The sequence below is a fragment of the Nesoenas mayeri genome, assembly GCF_963082525.1.
Source record: "Nesoenas mayeri genome assembly, chromosome: Z".
NCBI classification, from domain to species: domain Eukaryota; kingdom Metazoa; phylum Chordata; class Aves; order Columbiformes; family Columbidae; genus Nesoenas; species Nesoenas mayeri.
The window spans coordinates 49,286,164-49,305,108 of NC_137542.1; the positions used below are offsets into that span (position 1 = coordinate 49,286,164).

Consider the following 18,945-nt stretch of genomic DNA (forward strand, 5'->3'; position numbering starts at 1 on the left):
CTTTCTGAAACGAAGAACAAGAATACTAGCATTCATAGTTAAATGAACATCTACAAAGTTATTTTTACAAAAATTGAAACTAAAACATAGGTCTTGAAAAAGTCAGCATGCAGAAGACATAATGGATAAAAGGACAAAGATCAAGGTGGAACACAGGAATAAAGAACAGGAGTGAGCAAGACTGACAACCATACTAAGAGAAGTCAGATTGCATTAAAAATATTGAGAAGAACAGCCTTATAGGGTAAGTGGAAAGTATCACACTGACCAAGAACTACTCAGAAAAAGAACAGCCAGTAAAAAAAACAACTATATTGAGACTATTTCAAGGATTTACTTGGGTGTAACTCATAAGAAACTCTATCAGAGGGTTCCGTATTGATGACACAGAAAAAGCTGAAGACACATAGAGACAACACAGGCCTATTTTTAATGTTTAACAGCAAGCTTATAGGATCAACAATCTCACAAGATCAATCGCATTCCTTTGACTTCTTCCTAGTTCCCCTAATTTTAACAGATCTGCAGAAATATGACAGAAGACTTTCTAACAAATTAGTGTGCAACAGCTGAAACAGGAATGCAACTTTCAATCTGCCCTCCTACTCTGAAACAGCTTTAAATCATTTCAGTTTATCTACAGTTTAAACCTGTTTCTGACAATACAGCTTGAAAATCTAATACATAAAGCTCAGGGAACAAAACCTTGGATTCCATCATTTACACACAGGTGCTAAATGCCCTTCTGCAGAATGGTACAATGAAAGAATAAGAGAAGAAAGGCAGAGAGTGATTAAAAAAATGGTGGTAAAATGCAGTTTCAAGAAATCAAAACTCACAGGGAGAACACTGTTTGTAAAGACTGAGGTAGTTCTCACATATAATGAATGCTAGCTTGAAAGCCATGGCAAAACCACAAAAGACATCACTTCATCAGAGACAAGGGAAGCAAGGTATGTAAAGACAGAAAACGGAAGCAGTATCAGTGTTGCATCTAGAACCACATACAGTTCACACATGTTGCTGGCTTCTAAGGTAACAAAGCAGAGAAACAACTCACCTTTGATTTACAGTAGCATCTGCTTTACTGTAAAGCTTCCAATGCTGTTCTTCAACCTGCAGGAAGAAAATAACCACTTTTAATGAAAGCAAATACTTTCCTACAAAAAACAAGTTCTGTCAATAAACCAACCACCTTAATGCCTCATACTGTTCTGATGCCGTCTTGTCAATTCCACCCCTGCTGAAAACTGTTTAAAGCAGGGAAGAGCTGCATGAGGTGACAGCTCTTCTGACTCCAAGAATGCACTGCACTTTATGCAATTTGAAAAGAAACCCATCAACCCTGGCTGAACCCGCCTTACCAGGTGGGTTGGACGAGATGATCTGCAGAGATCCCTTGAGACCCCAAACATTCTGTGACGCTGGGATGCACTTGGCCATTACCAAGAACTCTATCACCCTGGCCGGTCTGCAGCAGCCAGCACAGGGGCCGGCACACCACGGAAAGGATACGCGAGCAGCATCGGGCAGCTCAGCGCACAACCGGAGGCGAAAAGCGGCCTGCGCGGGTGCGGAAGGGCCGCCCCGCCCGCTGCGCCTCCGGGGCTCTCTCCCCTGAGCGCGGCCTCGCTGCGAGCCGAAGCCGCTTCGCCCCCTCGTCCTAGCCAACCCTCCCGCCCGGGCCCTGCACCGCCCGGGCCCTGCACCGCCCGGGCCCTGCACCGCCCGGGCCCGCGTCCCGCCACGAGCCCGCCACGCCGGGAGCGGCCCGGAACGGCGCGCGAGCATCCCGCAGCGCCCCGGCTTCCGGCCGCGCGGCCCCGCACGCGACTCACCGTTGCCTACTGCTGGCGCCGCGCGCCGGGCCGGGCGCGCGAGACCCCGCTGGTTCGGAAGCTCGCGCCACGAGCCGGGAGCAGCCACTGCCGCACTCCGCCTCCCCCGGCGCGCCGCCGGGACGTCACTGCGCCGCGACTTGGGGCCGCCCCTCCCCGCCGAGCGGACGGGGGCCGCCGGGACCGCCGCGTGCAGCTCCCGCCGCAGGGGGCGGGGACTACGGATGTGTGGGCGGGGCGCCTGGCGCGCGGCACCGCCCGACGTCAGCGGCCTCCCCGTGAAGGGGGGTCCAGTCGTGCTCCTGCACCTCGTCCTCGCCGGGGCAGCCCGTCGGGCTCACGGCTGCCCAGAGACGGCCCCTGGGCTGCGCCAGGCCGCCCGCCTCAGCCCCGCCGGGAGCCGTCACCGGCGCCCGTCACCGGGGCACGGCCTGCGCGCGGCGGGCGGGTCGGCTGCGGCGCCCGGCACGTCACAGTGCGTGATGGGGCTGTGGCTGCCGGCGTGTGCGGGCTGCCGGCGAGGGAAAGCGGGAAATTGCGACATAGTTGTAGCGATGTGTTTGAGGCCGTTGTCACCAGCTGTAACGCCTGAGAATGGTGTTGGGGGGCTGTTCTAAAAATCTTGGGTGTTATCATCGAATGGCAAAACAGCAGGTTGTGAGGGACCTCAGGGATCACCTGGTCCAGACTTCGGTGACACAGTCACAGTCTAGACGAGATGGTGCAGCACCCTGTCCATCTGAATCTTAAAAGTGTCCAGTGTTGGGGAATCCACCACCTCACTGGGGAGATTATTCCAATGGCTGTTTGTTGTCATGGTGAAAAATTTCCCTCGTGTCCAATCACTAGCTCCCCTGGAGTAACTTGTACCCATTACCCCTCGTCTTTTCCATGTGACTGCTTGTAAAAATCTTCTTTGTGGCCACAATTAAATATTGGAATGAGGTTTCCCCTTAGCTTTCTTTTCTCAAGGCTGAACAAGCCCAGTTCTCTCAGCCTTGCCTTGCACAGCAGCATCCCAGTCCTTTGATCACCTTTGCGGCCTTTCCCTGGACCCTCTCCAGCCCACCCACATATTTTTTGTATAGCAGGGACCAAGACTGAACACAGTATTCCAGGTGTGCCTGACAGGCACTGAGCAGAGGGGGTCAATGACTTCTTTGTCTTCGCTGCTTATGGCCGTCTTGATGCAGCCCAGCTTCTTGTTCACTTTCTTGCCATATCTGTGCTATGAATCGCAAATGAATTTGTACCCTGTTTTCCATTGACGGGAAATACCAGAAAACTTCAAAATTGCAGAAAAAATTCAGACAGTCCCAAAAAACAAAGGTTACTGCCCTGAAAAACAACGTCATTCAATGGATATATATGATTTCAGTAGGTATTTTTGGTTTTAATTTATGCCTTCCTTTTAAGCTTCTTCACATTCTATCTGCACCTGTACCCATGTAGCACAGCTTAGTACTGGGTTACACAGGAGCAGTACTAACTCTCAATACTAGACAGTCCTGGCTCCCAGTCCTGAACATGAACAAACATGTATGCATATGTAGGGATATGCATTTTAACTGCTGCTTACAGTATTTAGAAGCAACTAGATAAAGATCCCTATTTCTGTTATCTATATGATAGACATTTATGTGTCTCCTCTAAAAATGGCTTTGATATGAGGTTTTATCGCAGAGAGGAGGCAAAAAGCTGCTGCTCTGTATTTTAAAAGTGATAAATTCTTTCCTGGCAAAAGTGAGGCGCTGGACTTCCAAGTGACTGTGTTTTTAAATATACCAAATAACATAGATTGATGCTGCCGTAACTGAAATCTACGTTCTCTGATCATGGACTTCACCTCACTATATTCTTGCACAATACTTGACAGTACAACCCATAGTCTGGTCTGGGCAATGGAAACAGAGTTACAGTCATTTTACTTGTTGGGGATTGTTTGTATTAAAGTGTATTTAAACACTTCCTTTTGATGCAAAATGCCTGTGTCTTCCATTTGTCCTCTGGTAATGACGCACATTCCAGGTGTGTCCATAATCTTTTCTTGGAGAAATCCCAGTAACTGTTTCTCAGAAACAAGAGCATTGCAAAAACGTTATCGAGGTACCTGAAACTACCACCATCCTTTACCCCCTCCTCATTGCCACCAAACCACTCTAGGAACCAGCAGAAAACTACGGAAGGGCCGGTGCTTGTAAGCACGGACAGAAGGTGTGGGGGGATTTGTCAACTGTAAATTCAATTTTAATAAGAAAACCACCCGGCACTTCAAGGCAAGGAGGAGTTGTAGCCTCAATCAAAGCTGTCAGTGGGTCTTAGAGCAACGCATGTCTGTGCCCTGACAGAAAGGGTAACTAACTGAAGGGTCTTAATGTAGTTTGGATTATGCATATTTGTTGCCAAGCTCCAGGCAGAGTTTTCCTAGGGAAATCTGCATTACCTCTGCATTGCAGCTGTGAAAAGAAAAACGTGCTTTGCTCTGTCTTATGATTGGGGAAAACAGTAACTATTGACTGTGCAGCTTCACACAGGGATGAAGTCATGACTCTCTGTATTAACAGGTCATATTTTCATCTCTAGCATACCTTGTTCCATAAGACCACAGTAAATGGATAAAAGGCAAACTAGCAAAACCTCTGCTAAGATACAGCTTTTTATAGACATCCAATGTAAATTGTTTAAAAGTCATAGATTCAGAAACATGTACAGAAATATCCACCAGAATGTTCTGGCATCCTGAGAGGTTGTCTCCGAAAACACAAAGAGACGCCGCTGGTTCGGAAGCTCGCGCCACGAGCCACTGCCACTGCCACAGCCACACTCCGTCTCCCCCGGCGCGCCGCCGTGACGTCACTGCGCCCCGAGTCGCGGCCGCCTCTCCTCGCCGAGCGGGTGGGAGCCGCAGGGGGCGGGGACTCCGGACTTGTGGGCGGGGCGTGTGGCGCGCGGCACCGCCCGACGTCACGGCTTCCCCGAGAGGGGCGGGGACACCATGGAGATCGCCGCGTGCAGCCGTTCTGGGCAAAGCCCGACCTGGACAAGGTGGCGCAGGACTCTGTCCAGCTGAACCTTAAGCATGCCCAGTGTTGGGGAACCCACCGCGTTCCGGGGGAGGCTGTTCCAGGGGCGGGTTGTTGCCGTTGGGAAGCGCCCCTGCAGCTCTGCGGGGTCTCGCTTCGGGCGCGGCTCCTGCTTTCCGCGGGAAGGCCGCGCGCTGACCCTAACACCGGCCGTTCTGCCGCGGAACTGGCCCGCGCACACCTCCGGCCCGCGGGGGGGCGCTGTCCGCGGGGGCGCGCCGCCCTGCTGCCGCGCGGCGCTCCTGCTGCCAGGCCTGTCGGGAGTTGTGGTCCCGCGCGGCACGTGCGCGGGGCCCAGTCGTGGCCGCCATGCCCAAGGTGCGGGCGGGGAAGCGGCCGCGGCAGGAGCGGCGGGACGGCGGTGCCGGCGGTGAGTGCCGGGCGGGACCGGGCAGGCTGGGCGGCGGTGCCCCCGGGAACGGGGGCCAGGGCCGGGTTCGTCCTTGCTGCGGGGACGGCTCGGTGCTGCGAGCGGCCCCGGGTGGGGGGAGCGCCCGGCGGGGAGCGCGGTACGGGCAGAGAGCGGCGGCGGCCGGCGGCGGTTCCGCGGACGCGGCTGTGGCAGGAGTAACGCCGCTTTCTGCCCCAGGGATCCTCTTCAACACCGGGGCCGGGCAGCACATCCTGAAGAACCCGCTTGTCGTCAACAGCATCATCGAGAAGGTGCGTGGCGCGGGGGCCCCACGGCGGGCGGAGATTCCCCCGCACGGAGAGTCCTGCGGCGCGGCCCTCGACCCAAACCGGCCCTCGACCCGAACCGGCCCTTCGGCGCTCTTGCAGGGACCTTCCTCCTCCGCCGCAGATATTGCCTTGATATTGCTGCTTGCTTTTTGTTATGCTTTCTAAGTGTGGCGGCTTGCTTAGTTTTCTGTACATACAGAATCACACAGTCATAGAACTGTTCAGTTTGGAAAAGACCTTTAAGGTCATCAAATCCAACCATAAACCTAGCACTGCCAAATCCACCACTAAACCATGTCCATAAGAACATAATCTACACATGTTTTAAACCTCTCCAGGGATGGTGATTCCACCACTTCCCTGGGCAGCCTGTTCCAGTGCCTGACAACCCTTTCTGTGAAGGATTTTTTCCTAATATCCAATATAAACCTCCCTGGCACAACTTGAGGCCATTTCCTCTTGTCCTATCACTTGCTACTTGGGAGAAGAGACCAACACCCTCCATGCTACAACCTCCTTTCAGGTAGTTGTAGACAGTGATAAGGTCTCCCCTCAGACTCCTTTTCTCCAGGCTGAACAGCCCCAGTTCCCTCTAGCCGCTCCCATCAGACTTGAGCTCCAGACCTCGCAACAGCTTCGTTGCCTCCTCTGCACTCTCTCCAGCACGTCGGTGTCTTTCTTATGATTAGGTTCCCAAAACTAAACACAGTATTTGAGGTGTAGCCTCTCCAGTGCTGAGTACAGCGGTCAATCAGATACTCCCGTTTTCACAGTTTTGCTCCCATCCCTTTCTAAACAACACTCACACTCCTCTGCTGGCTGATTTTGGCCTTTTACCAAGCTGCACATATGTCACATGCATTTTGTTTTAAAATTAAATGGTTACTTGAAATTGGTTCTAGACAAGTAACTGAAATGCCGTTTGTTCATAGGCTGCCCTACGACGCACAGATGTCGTTCTGGAAGTAGGCCCAGGAACCGGTAACCTAACAGTAAAGATGTTAGAGAAAGTAAAAAAAGTAAGTGTGAATTTCTCCCTCACCTTCCCCAAGCTCAAACCACCTCATGGCTTAGACTGTGGCAAGCAGAAGGATCTTCATTTGCTTGATTAAATTAAGCAGAATTACTCTACGGATACTTTTTGTAATATTTGCATAATTCCAATGAGCTTTTATGTAAATTCATGTAATTCATGTAGATTCATGTAAATCTTGCATGGTTTTATCAAACTATATTGCTGTTACCCATTTATGTGGTAAGTCTGCATGTTTTGGAGGAGGGAAGAAAGATGCACAGCCTTTTTGGGAATTTTAAAGAATGATATCAACCCATAGCAGTAGATACAGGTTTTTTTCACAACTGGAATTTTAACATAAAGTTGTAAATATATACTTTGTTTTCAGGTTATTGCTTGTGAAATTGATCCTAGGCTTGTTGGTGAGCTTCAGAAGAGAGTTCAGGGCACGTGAGTACCAACTGTGGAAACAGTGAGCACTTAAAGCAGCAGAGCTGCTGTGGAAGAACTTTGGCAACGTGCATCTCTGACGATAACCACACTGTATTTTCCCCCAGGTGTCTGGCAAACAAACTTGAAATCAAGGTTGGAGATGTCTTGAAGTCAGACTTACCGTTTTTTGATGCATGTGTTGCTAACTTGCCTTACCAGGTATGGGCTAAACAACATAGCAAAACTTCTTTCTCTTTTAATGATGATTGCCCTGAAGTTATACTAATGAGATTGCTCTTTTCCTCAGATTTCTTCACCTTTTGTGTTCAAATTATTGCTTCATAGACCTTTTTTCAGGTATGTGGAAGAGAGCTCTGCATTACTTGATAGAAAAACAAAACAAACTTTAAAAAATATTCTCAAATCTATTTTTTTTGGTTCTTAAAATATCAGTTTGATGGGTCAGAGCTGCACCAGGTTTTTTTTCTAATACGAAAACTGCCAGTGCCCAGGAATTAGTTTAAGTCTGTGTATTAAGCGCAAGAAAATTGAGTCTTGGCATCAGTGAGTGTCCAGCTGATGAAAACAGGAGTTGCACCTCGTTACATTAGTATTATAACAAATCGTTATTCTGCGGATAAGTAGGGCATTGTAGCATCTCAAATGCCTTTCTGCCTTAAAAAGGAAGGGTGGAAAGTGCCGTAAAAAGGAAGGGTGGAAAGGGTAGGATCAATGCCAAGACACTTCCTGTTGTCTGGTTCAAAAATACAGCTGCTTAGGTACTTCCGTGTGTTATTCAATGTGTCAGCAGTTACTGATTTCGCTCACTGAAGTGCTAATGTTAGTGACGTTACTGGTCAATTTTTGGAGCTAGAGAGTCTGGATTTGAAGGATTTATCATAGAATTATTCAAAATGATTGGTTACAGTCAGACACGAAACTCTGAGACTAGTCTTTTCCATCCTAATCCATTTAGTGGTATAAATAATGAAATTCTTCTGTAGCTTTAAGGAGATTTAGATGGTTTCACCATGTTTTATGTTGGTTGTTCTTTTAAGAGAGTGAGCTGATTAAGGCAGGGTTTGTTTATGACAAACTTTTATTGCTTCTAAGCAGTGAGGAACATCCTGTGTTTTCCAAGTGTGTTAGTTGGCTTTTAACATAGAAGTTGATTACTTATAATGGATTTTCTCATTTCTGTTATTCTCAGGTGTGCAATACTTATGTTTCAAAGGGAGTTTGCACTTCGTTTGGTTGCAAAACCAGGAACAAAATTGTACTGCAGACTCTCCATTAATACTCAGTTATTAGCTCGCGTGGACCATTTGATGAAGGTACGTTGTTCTGTGCTAGCTAACAGAGCTATGAAAGACAGAAGAATGTTTCTAGGAATGTAAGGATTTGCTGCTTATTCATCCAGCTGCCTGACTTCTCCCAACTAACAGGTTGGAAAGAACAATTTCAGGCCTCCTCCCAAAGTGGAATCAAGTGTTGTCAGAATAGAACCAAAGAACCCACCACCACCTATCAACTTTCAGGTGAGAGTGTCATACTCAATAAATGTGTAGTGTACTAGTGATAATACTTAATTTTTATTTTCCCTTCTTACTGAGTTGCATGTGCTGTTTTCACTATTAAGTACCAGCTATTCATTGGCATTTACTTTCTCTGTTGATGGGTCTTGTGTTACGATGTGACCTGAGTGTGCCATCATCAATTCAGGTGAACCTTCGTTTACAGTATTTCTGACAAGACTGAGATACCATCTCCATGTTGGTTGGGGAGTTGCTAGTAATAGTGTCCCTTTCTTCATGGTTTGTATCTCCCAGAGACCCTTCTGGCTGATGACTTTGTTGGTTATGATCAAAGTGGTATTTATGAGAAGTCTTATGTTCACGTGAGTGGGTATCATCTCAGAAGACAGATGTTACAGCATGCTATTCTTAAAGCTATTTTTTTAAAACATTTTGATCTTCAAGACCGTCTTGCCCAAGGTTAGCTGTAGTTTCAAGTGTCTGCTTCCTCAGCACATAAAATCTGGCCAATAGTGCCTCTAGGCACGAAAATGAGCAATCAAAAGGATTTTGTGGGTGAAATATTTTCTCCTCCGTTTGTATTGCCTTGTTCAAGACAGGACTGGTTTTTATTGTTTAGAAAGGTATTTTCCTGAAAGATTTTGTTGTGTGTTTGGTACCGTGAAGTTGTCCGTAGTGGCTATTTCGGTTTGTAGTAGCTGTCTGTTCCATTCTGTACATTCTGAAATTTTTTGTTTCAGGAGTGGGATGGTCTGGTAAGGATAGCCTTTGTTAGGAAAAACAAGACACTCTCCGCAGCATTTAAGTAAGTAACTTCTATAAAAAGAAATATTTTCAAAGTTTGAGAGTTCATCCAGTGAACCATTTCTTTTGTGCAAATGCAGAGCTGTGTTAGATGCATGCCAGCACAGTCTGGGGTAAACCATGATGGAGGATTTCTGCTCAGGTCACGAGCTTTTTCTTTTCAAAGAAAACTAGGCAGCTGTTGAACAGCTTTGTATAGTAGTTACAGGTTTTTATAATAAAGATTTAAAACCAACCTCAGTTACCTCAAAAAAAAATCTCGTTAAAGCTGAGTTTTCATTCTAAACTTGTATTTCTTTCAGGTCAAGTGCTGTAGAGCAGCTGCTGGATCATAATTACCGAATTCATTGTTCCTTACATAATACAGTAAGTGCTTTTTTAGTATATTAAATTCTGTTTCTGTGTACTGTGACCTACACACTGGCTTTTATAGGAGTAAAAAAATTAACATTGACAAGCTTAACGTGTTAAAAAGATTTTCATGGGACAGTTTGAGGGAGGAGCTTCCTTCCTAGAGAAAAATCTAAAACTCTCAGTATATAACAGCGCAAAAGCTGAAAGCTGAGTATGTTATTAATGTATTGGCTGTACAGGTCTCAAGGACATTAACTGATGTAAGAAAACATTTTGTCTCTGCTTAGCAGTACTGCTGTGATTAATTTATAGTGAATGAGCTGAAGTATGAAAATTCAGATACAACAACAGAAGAATATAGTAATCAACATAAGATAAAATACAACTTATTTCTATCACTTGAAACAAGAATTATTCTAAAGCAGAAAAAGAACAGATTATTTAAATGAACTATTTCTATGCTATGGATAGCAAATGAATTTGTATCCTATTTTCTATTGACAGGAAATACCTGAAAATTTCAAAATTTCAGAGAAAATACAGACAGTCCTGAAAAATACAGGTTACTCTGAGAAACGAGCCCGTTCAATGGATATAGATGATTTTATTAGGTAATTTTTGGTTTCAATTAATGCCTTTTAAGCTTCTTTACGTTCTGTTTGCACCTGTACCCATGTAGCACAGATTAGTATTGGGTTACAGAGGAACAGTACTAACTCTGTTTTCCTCCCAATACCAGACACTCCTGGCTCCCAGTCTTGAACATGAACAAACATGTGAACCCTGTATATGCATTTTAACTGCTGCTTACAGTATTTAGAAGCAACTAGCACAAGATCCCTATTGCTGGTATTTGTGTAATAGACCATTCCATGTCTCCTCTAAAAGTGGCTTTAATATGGAATTGGTTATTATAATTTCTCTGGAAGAAGACACAGCCATTCTCTATATGTCCTGAGGATTAGGCCTTAGTCTATAGCATAATTTGGAAATTTGGGTAACGAAGTGCTATATTCCGCTCTTACTTCTGTCAGTTAATATAAGTGGCAACATGAATCCTCTTCTGACTTAAGAATTCCCAGCTGTTTCTCAGTGTGACAACAAATACAGGTTCCTCTTTTCTACCCTTTTTAAAAGGAGTGCAATGTTTCCATTTTTCCAGTAACCAGAGACTTCACCTGACTGTTGTGACTTCTCAAATATCATGGAGAGTGGCTTGGCAAGTGCATCAGCCAGTTCCCTCAGGACCATGGGATACATCTCATCAGGTCCCATAGACTTACGTATGGTCAGGCTCCATGAGTGGTCACAGACCTGATCCTCACTAACGTGGGAGGGACTTTCCTCCCTCAGTCCCCTCTTGCAGTTCATGCACTTGAGAGGTGTGGGAAGAGGGCTTGCCTGTGAAGACTGAGGCAAAGAAGTTGCTGAGTGCTCAGCCTTCTCCTCATCCATTGTTACCAGTTCACCAGTCTTGTTCATTGAGGGGCTACACTACCTCTGACCTTCCTGTTCTGCCTGACCTACCTACCCTTCTTGTTATTTGTGTCCCTTGCCAAGTTCAGCTCCAGCTGCGCCTTGTCCTTCCTGACCTCATCTCTGCACAACCGCAGAGTGTCCCCTCTGCTCTTCCCAGGATCCCTGTCCCTGCTGCCACTGTGTGTGCATTTCCTTCTTGCCCTTTAGTTTGTCCAGCAGGTCTCAACTCAGCCATGCCGGCCTCTTGCCCTCCTTACCCCATTTCTTATACCTGGGGATTGGGAGCTCTTGCACTCAGTGGAACATGTCCTTAAAGCTCTGCCAGCCCTGTTCTGCTTCCTTGTCCCTGAGGGCAGTTTCCCAGGGGTCCTGTTCACTAACTCCTTGAAGAGCTGGAAGTTGACTTTCCTACCATTCAGGGCCCTGACTTTATTCGTCACCTGTCCCACGTCCCTCAGGACTGTGAACTCCACGAGTGTGTGATCACTGCAGCCCAGGCTGCCTCCGGTGTTGGGATCACTGATTAGCTCACTTGCACTGGTGACCATCAGGTGCAGTGTCACATCCCCCCTGGTAGGGCTGTCTCTTACCTGGCCTAGAATTTATCCTCAGTGCATTCCAGGAGTCTCCTGGATTGCCTACAGCTCACTGTGCCACTTTTCCAGCATGTGTCAGGGTGGTCGAAGTCCCCCAGCAGGACAAGAGCCTGTGAGCACGATGCCTCCTGTAGCTGGATTAAGAAGGCTTCATCAGTAGCCTCCCCTGATTGGGTGGCCTGTAGTAGACACCAGCTGCAAGGCTTCTTTTGTTACCTCATTCTCTGACTCTTACCCGTAAGCTTTCAACCTGGTTGTGGCCATTCTTCAGAGCCAGCTCTTCACACTTCGTCCATCTCTTGATGTAGAGGGAATCACCTCCACCCTTCCTTGTCTGTCCCTTCTGAACAGCCTGTAGCTACTGATCACTGCACTCCAGTCATGGGATCTGTCCCACCAAGTTTCAGTCATCGCCACAAGGTTGTAGCTTTCTAGCAGCACGGTGGCTTCCAGTTCCTCCTGTTTGTTGCCCATGCTGCGTGCCATTGGTGTAGAGGCACTTCAGCTGGGCTGTTGGCTGTGTCATGTTGTTAGAGGAACCCCCTTAATTCTTTAGAAGTATTTCACTGGACTTTTCCTGTTGGCCTCAGTTACCTCAGGAGTCCCTGCCTTGTCTCCATAAGACTTCAGGTGTGCTCCAGTGAGGCCAGCATGTCCCAAGGCCACTGGCTGAGGGTCCTCACTAGCACCCCACCCCTCTGTCCTTGGTGGCTTGTCCCACAGCTTGTCACAGGCTATATCGTCTCCCTCCCCCATCATGTCTAGTTTAAAACTCTGTTGATGAGCCCAGGTAGCTCATGGGCAAAGACCCTGTTTCCCCTTTGAGAAAGGTGAATTCCATCTGACACCAGCAAACCTGGTGTTGTGCAGGCCATGCCATTATCAAAAAACCTAAAATTGTGGTGGTGACACCAGCCACAGAGCCATGTACTAATAGATTGTGTCCATTTGTTTCCTCTAATGTCACTGGCCACAACTGCAAGGAGGGAGGAGAAAATAACCTGTGCTCCTGATTCCCTTACCAATTGTCCCACGGCCCTGAAGTCTCTTTTGATCACCCCTGGACACCTTCATCACCACCCAAATGTAAGACCAGCAATGGGTGGTAGTCCTGAGGGCTGTACGAGGCTGGGAAGTTTCCTGGTGATGTCCTTAACCAGGGCCCCAGGAAGGCAGCAGGCTTCCCTAAGAGGAGGGTCTGTTTGGGTCCTCTGTTCCCCTCAGAAAGGAGTCACCTACAACTACAACCCATCTTTTCTTCCTCATGGAGGTGGTTGTAGTACAGGAGATAGGCCTTTCTGATTCTGTCAGTACTTGTGGTGTAGATGTACCTTCATTTTCCTCATCCATTGTGGCCTTCTACATCCAGAGCCTCATACCTGTTGTACAGAGACACCTAGGAGGGCGAGGTGGGTTTCACCTGCCAGCCTGAGTGTGGATTTGCAGCCATTCACTCCTTTCCCTTGAGCTCCTGTCTGCAGTTTGGCAGGGGGAGGATACAGGACTCCTTTGATCTTGTGTTTTTACTGGTGGCCATTCCTGTCTCAGGGAGGCCAGGGCATGGTCCCAACAGTCTATCTCCTCCTCTATATCCCTGATGTTTCTTGACCTTTCTACTTCAGTATAAAAAACGGCACTGAAAATGTACCTGTCTCTCTAAAGTAAAAAATTTGCAAATATCTTCTATTTTAACATTTTTAACAATTCTTGATGACAGTTGAACAGCAATGGCTACTTTCCTGCTATTTTTGCATGTTCTTTGCCAGGCAGCGCATCTTAAAAATGCCGTAAGCTGAAGTATAAATTGCTAGAAATGGTAACAGAAATGTTTTACTCTTTCAGACTGCTGCATGGCTTCAATTCTGAAGGCATCCATTTCTCATAGATCCTACTGCAAGCATGGAAGATGGTCTGTGTTTTGTGACCAAAACCTCACATCAGACAGAGTGACTGCAGTGAGACCAACTCTTCTCACAAAAGGGGTGGTCAGAACACAACATCCACACTCTGGTTCTTATTAAATCTTACGTGCAGTTTTATCACAGAGAGGAGGCAAAAAGCTGCTGCTCTGTATTTTAAAAGTGATAAATTCTTTCCAGGCAAAAGTGAGGTGCTGGACTTCAAGTGACTGTGTTTTTAAATATACCAAATAACATAGATTGATGCTGCCGTAACTGAAATCTACGTTCTCTGATCATGGACTTCACCTCACTATATTCTTGCACAATACTTGACAGTACAACCCATAGTCTGGTCTGGGCAATGGAAACAGAGTTACAGTCATTTTACTTGTTGGGGATTGTTTGTATTAAAGTGTATTTAAACACTTCCTTTTGATGCAAAATGCCTGTGTCTTCCATTTGTCCTCTGGAAGGAACACACATTCCAGGTGTGTCCATAATCTTTTCTTGGAGAAATCCCAGTAACTGTTTCTCAGAAACAAGAGCATTGCAAAAACATTATCGAGGTACCTGAAACTACCACCATCCTACCCCCTCCTCATTGCCACCAAACCACTCTAGGAACCAGCAGAAAACTACGGAAGGGCCGGTGCTTGTAAGCACGGACAGAAGGTGTGGGGGGATTTGTCAACTGTAAATTCAATTTTAATAAGAAAACCACCCGGCACTTCAAGGCAAGGAGGAGTTGTAGCCTCAATCAAAGCTGTCAGTGGGTCTTAGAGCAACGCATGTCTGTGCCCTGACAGAAAGGGTAACTGAAGGGTCTTCATCTAGTTTGGATTATGCATATTTGTTGCCAAGCTCCAGGCAGAGTTTTCCAAGGGAAATCTGCATTACCTCTGCATTGCAGCTGTGAAAAGAAAAACGTGCTTTGCTCTGTCTTACGATTCGGGAAAACAGTAACTACTGACTCTGCAGCATCATGCATGGATTACACAAACTATTCAGCCACAATTTCAAGATGCATCTGCTACCCGGCAGGACACGTGTAATTTGCAAGATGTGGTAAAAAGCTGCTGAAATCCAGCTGCGTCTGTCCTTCCCACTCCTGTCGGGTACCTGCTGAAAGCACAGCCTGGGTGTGGCTCTGGGGGTACATGTGGGAAGAAGAGAGAAGGCACCATTTCTCAGGTAGGGTGTCTCAATCTTCCGAGGCTTTTTAGAAAGTGCGATTTCCCTAGAGCAGCTCCAAAGAAACCCACTGGGACTACACCATAACCTCTACTATCACCTGCTAACAAAAGCTGCTCCCTTCTATTTCCTTGTTTTCTTCTCTTCACTCTGATGGACGATGTTCTTAAACAACTGCTCAGAAAGATGGGTGATGGTTCTTTGAAAATCTTCTGCAAAACTAAAGTCAGGACACTACTCTGGGGAACTTCTTCCCCTATGACAAGTTTGTACAGAAGCGTTCGTTAGCTCCAAGTAAATATCCCATCTGAAATCAGAGGCCTTTTCAAAAGTGTAACTCCAATGTGCTTTCAATGCGAAACCCTTCCCATAGCGCACTAGAACTTTTGTACGAATAAATTCGGACGTACAATTCATGTAATAGCTTACTTTTATTAAACACATGTAAAATCTACATTGTTTCAGTTTTTATGTTTACACACAGGAGGTTTTTTTTTTTTTTTTTTTCTTTTTAACCTTGATGCAACAAGAGCATCCCATAGCCTATCTTGCTATGGGAGATACAAACATGAAACACGACAAGAATTCCTGGCTCATTTAACTCTCTTTTCATTGCCTTCCCCTTATTTCCCTCCAGGCCTGGCACAAACAGACAGGCCTGTTTTCCAAAAGCAATTGTTCAACAGCTCCAAGGGAAAGTCTGCTGACACAAACTCCTGGAAACAGGGAGAACTCCTAGAGAGTTCTACAATTCTTCATTTGACAAGAAGTCTTACATGAAAGATCAATCTTTTTTGGATACTGACTTGCAAAAATAACGTGAGTGCCACCAGCTAAGAAGTGCTGACACACATGGTGCCATTTGTGAGACTTCAGGTACTTGTGGGATTTCTGTTAGCACTAGGTAAAGGTATTGCGCAAAATCATCAAATGACGCAATTTCACCCCACTTTTCAGTTGCTGGCACTGTACAAAGGGAAAAATAGGCATGAGCTACTTTATTTTAAAGCAACAGAGCTACTCAAACTACCTGCAAACTACAATTAATGTACACGTAAGTTTCTCATGCATCAAAAGCTAAATTTTAACAGTATGTGAAAGGCAAAAGTTTGCATTTAGCTATATCCCCATAGTTTGACAACGCAGAGGTCAGATCATACCTTTACGCTGACAGTATTATCACGCCACGCCACATACTGTATAGCTGCTTTATGCTAAGATACAACTCTCCTCAGTGCTTAAACATGACCCTTTTATACATCAACTATTTTTTTCTCTTTTTTTTTTTTTTTTTAATTACAGAGAAAAATGTTAGAATTTTTTAATCATTTTCATGGCATTCAAATAAATCTAGATTCCAGATTTTTTCAAAAGGAGGATGGAATGTCCAGCTGTTTGTCCACCCCAACAGCTCTTGCAGTTCCTGTTCAAATGATATGGCACATCCTGTGAAATGACACTAGCCAGCAAAAATGAAAGTCTAAAAACACGTTAAAACGTACACGCACTAAAAGTAATTCATACTGACAAATAAGGAATGTCGTTCGTTAAGGCTGTGCTTCAGGAGGATGTTTAGGGTTAAGTAGCCTTCAGCAAGGCACCGAACGGGAAGAGGTCAGCACAGCTGTCTCTGGAAGAGGAGGTATGTACAACCACTAGTGAGGTGTGCATGCACGCAAACACAATTTAAATCTGCACAGCTGGTCTTCGTAATAAAACTGAACACAGCTAAAAGGAAATACTGCGTCTTTTTAACGGCCACATTTTTACTTCATTATTAAAACATGGCCGATATTTCCAAACATAAAATTCACACTTTGAATAAATGAAATATTTTAAACAAAGTGCTTCACAGATCTGAACCACGCACGCTTGTGCTGTCTGGTCTAGAAGCATTTTGCAGACATTGGAGCATTTCACACGAATCTGAAAATGTCACTCAGGTGAATAAGAAACAGGACATTTCCACAGACATTTCTAACAGTTTTACACTTTCAAGTAATTGAGTTCTTACGGCCACTGGGATTTGTAACAAATGTTGTGCTACAGCAGTACAGGTTCGTGGATTCCTTTAGCAGCAGAGGCCCCTTTCAAAGGGCACGTGGTCTTTTCGGGTTGATCTGTTTACTGGCCTGTTCCTCCTCTTGCAGAGCTGCCCGGAAAGATTTCACTTTGTCTTTAAAGAAAAAGAGAGAATAAGTGCTGATGTGCCTGCGCTCAATACAGATCTTGAAACTAAGCCGTGATGCTCGGCATCCCGGCCCCAATGCACAACAAAGAACATTCTTCTGCAAAAACAGCTGACGCCACAAACTACAAGAGGATTGAGAGAAGCTTAAATTGAATACTCACCACACAAACAAGTTGCTTAGCAACTCAGTCCCTTCTGAGATGCCACCCCTGTCTCTAAGCAGGAGAGGGCTGGAAGCTGCACAATTGCGCTCCCAGCATGAAACCTCTTCACACCTAAATTCTGCTTCTAACTTACAGAGTACAGGGAGATGCACACCACACACACCCTTCTGCTTCCCAGCAGCTTCCAACCATGCTCAGAGGCACACAGAATTGTATTTAGTGTACAGCCTTTTCTGTACATTCCAAAGCCCAGCAGAGTAAATTCTACTCCCCTTGTGTTCTTCTATGAATGTGAAAAGCATTTGTGATTAAATTTTAGAAGTTCTTCACTGTAAAGACATAAACGTATCATTTGTTTCATCGTAACTTGTAGAGGAATGGGAGAAACCTCAGATAGGAACTGCAGCATCCTTTCATATTTCCGTCCCTATCTCCTTCCACTCTCCAGTAATAATAATAACCATAATAATAATAAAGAAGAAGAAGAAGAATAGTAAAATACCACTCCACCTCTCAGCCCCCAGCAACACCCTTGAATTTTTACCAGAACACCATGCTGTCTGGAGTACAAATTGTTATAGAAACTAGAACGAAGAATTCATCTCTGGGAGGTACCAAGCTGACAAGCTGATTTTGGAAGTGCAAGAGCCAATTCTGGGCACTAAGAATTATCTGCAGTTTGTTTTTCAACAAAGAGAGGCTGACAAAATTCAGACCGAAAGGCTGCTGAAGGAAAAGGAAGGCTAATAAACAAGCTCCTCAGAGCTCGATGCCACTCGTAAGCACAGTCTTAAAAATGACATTAGGCTGCCTGCTACATTACAGAATGCAACAGAGCAGGAACTGGGAGCACCTATTACCTTTTTCTCATTGCCCTGCCTTCTTTTTTGTTTACGATGTGTTTGGATTTTCTTTTTCTTTATTGTTTTGAAACAAAGGAAAAGCAAAGTTGCAGGATTGGATTTATACTTGAGGTAAAGCAGAGGTTTTTCCTTTCAAGTAGGAGGAACTGAGCACAGATGGGAACTTGTTCTCATGCAGCAGGATAAAAGTTCCTTCCACAGGACATTACAGGGCAGTGTAAGAGGGAGAAGGACCCTAAACCACAACCACACTCTTCTGTTTCTCATCATTATTACTGCAAGTCTCCTTGGCATATGAAAACACATTGCTAATAATGCACACAAAAGTGATTAAAAGCAATCTACCTCTAAGTTCAGTCAGAATATCGATTTTTTGCTCTAGAATTGCTTCAAGTTGAGTAGCGTAGGAATCCACATCATAGTCTACTTCTTCTGTCATCTCAAGAAGAGCTTTTTCATCTTCCAGCCATCTAATAGATTCCTAAAACAAACAAACAACAAAAAAGTTAAAGCCAAGGCCAAAAATTAAAGACAAAGAACCAAACTAGACCTTTTCTCAAGATGACCACAATTTTCCTTTCGAGCCACCTCACTGAAACAGGTTTCAATCCTAAAATGAAATCTTATTCCTAAATCAGAAAAACTGAAACCTTATTCCTAAGGTAGCAAAACGGCACATTTCCCACATGGTTTCCTAACTCCGGTGGCCGTAACACCAACAGGTAAACACCAGTGAACCCAGTTCTCTTCAGAATACTAGGTGGTTGTAAAGCTAAGAAACTCAGAGAACAGAACTTTATATCGCAGTTATTTCCCTT

At 45.5% G+C, this 18,945-nt stretch overlaps 3 protein-coding genes across 5 annotated transcripts in view; 1 reads left to right on the forward strand and 2 right to left on the reverse strand.

Moving 5' to 3' along the window:
* IPO11 (importin 11) overlaps positions 1-1,954 on the reverse strand; it is an 83,571-nt gene extending 81,617 nt beyond the window's left edge. Inside the window, exons 1-2 of the mRNA XM_080362944.1 lie at positions 1,839-1,954; positions 1,061-1,116 (exon numbers count right to left, since the gene is read on the reverse strand). The gene's annotated coding sequence lies outside the window, so the exon portion shown is untranslated. The remainder of the gene's footprint in view (positions 1-1,060; positions 1,117-1,838) is intronic.
* Positions 1,955-5,201: 3,247 nt separating this feature from the next.
* On the forward strand, positions 5,202-14,219 carry DIMT1 (DIM1 rRNA methyltransferase and ribosome maturation factor). Its single transcript, XM_080363007.1, has 12 exons — positions 5,202-5,291; positions 5,511-5,584; positions 6,535-6,621; positions 7,006-7,067; positions 7,175-7,268; positions 7,357-7,406; positions 8,260-8,383; positions 8,495-8,587; positions 9,325-9,389; positions 9,691-9,754; positions 10,247-10,353; positions 13,660-14,219. The coding sequence occupies exons 1-12, from the start codon at positions 5,231-5,233 to the stop codon at positions 13,700-13,702; spliced, it is 924 nt and encodes a 307-aa protein (XP_080219133.1). The 5' UTR covers positions 5,202-5,230; the 3' UTR covers positions 13,703-14,219.
* A 2,780-nt stretch (positions 14,220-16,999) lies between these two features.
* Positions 17,000-18,945, reverse strand: part of KIF2A (kinesin family member 2A) — a gene marked incomplete at its 3' end in the record, with an annotated part of 55,313 nt that continues 53,367 nt past the window's right edge. For all 3 annotated transcript variants that reach the window (XM_080362109.1, XM_080362108.1, XM_080362107.1), the window contains 2 exons: positions 18,473-18,608; positions 17,000-17,085 (listed from right to left, as the gene is read on the reverse strand). In XM_080362109.1, coding sequence (XP_080218235.1) covers positions 17,000-17,085; positions 18,473-18,608 — 222 coding nt within the window. The remainder of the gene's footprint in view (positions 17,086-18,472; positions 18,609-18,945) is intronic.

Bases quoted from the DNA above. Each gene is read 5' to 3' on its own strand.
- DIMT1 (XM_080363007.1), top strand. From the start codon at position 5,231: ATGCCCAAGGTGCGGGCGGGGAAGCGGCCGCGGCAGGAGCGGCGGGAC. The intron at 7,269-7,356 runs GTATGGGCTAAA...TCTTTTCCTCAG, and splicing joins TTGCTAACTTGCCTTACCAG to ATTTCTTCACCTTTTGTGTT. The intron at 7,407-8,259 runs GTATGTGGAAGA...TGTTATTCTCAG, and splicing joins CTTCATAGACCTTTTTTCAG to GTGTGCAATACTTATGTTTC.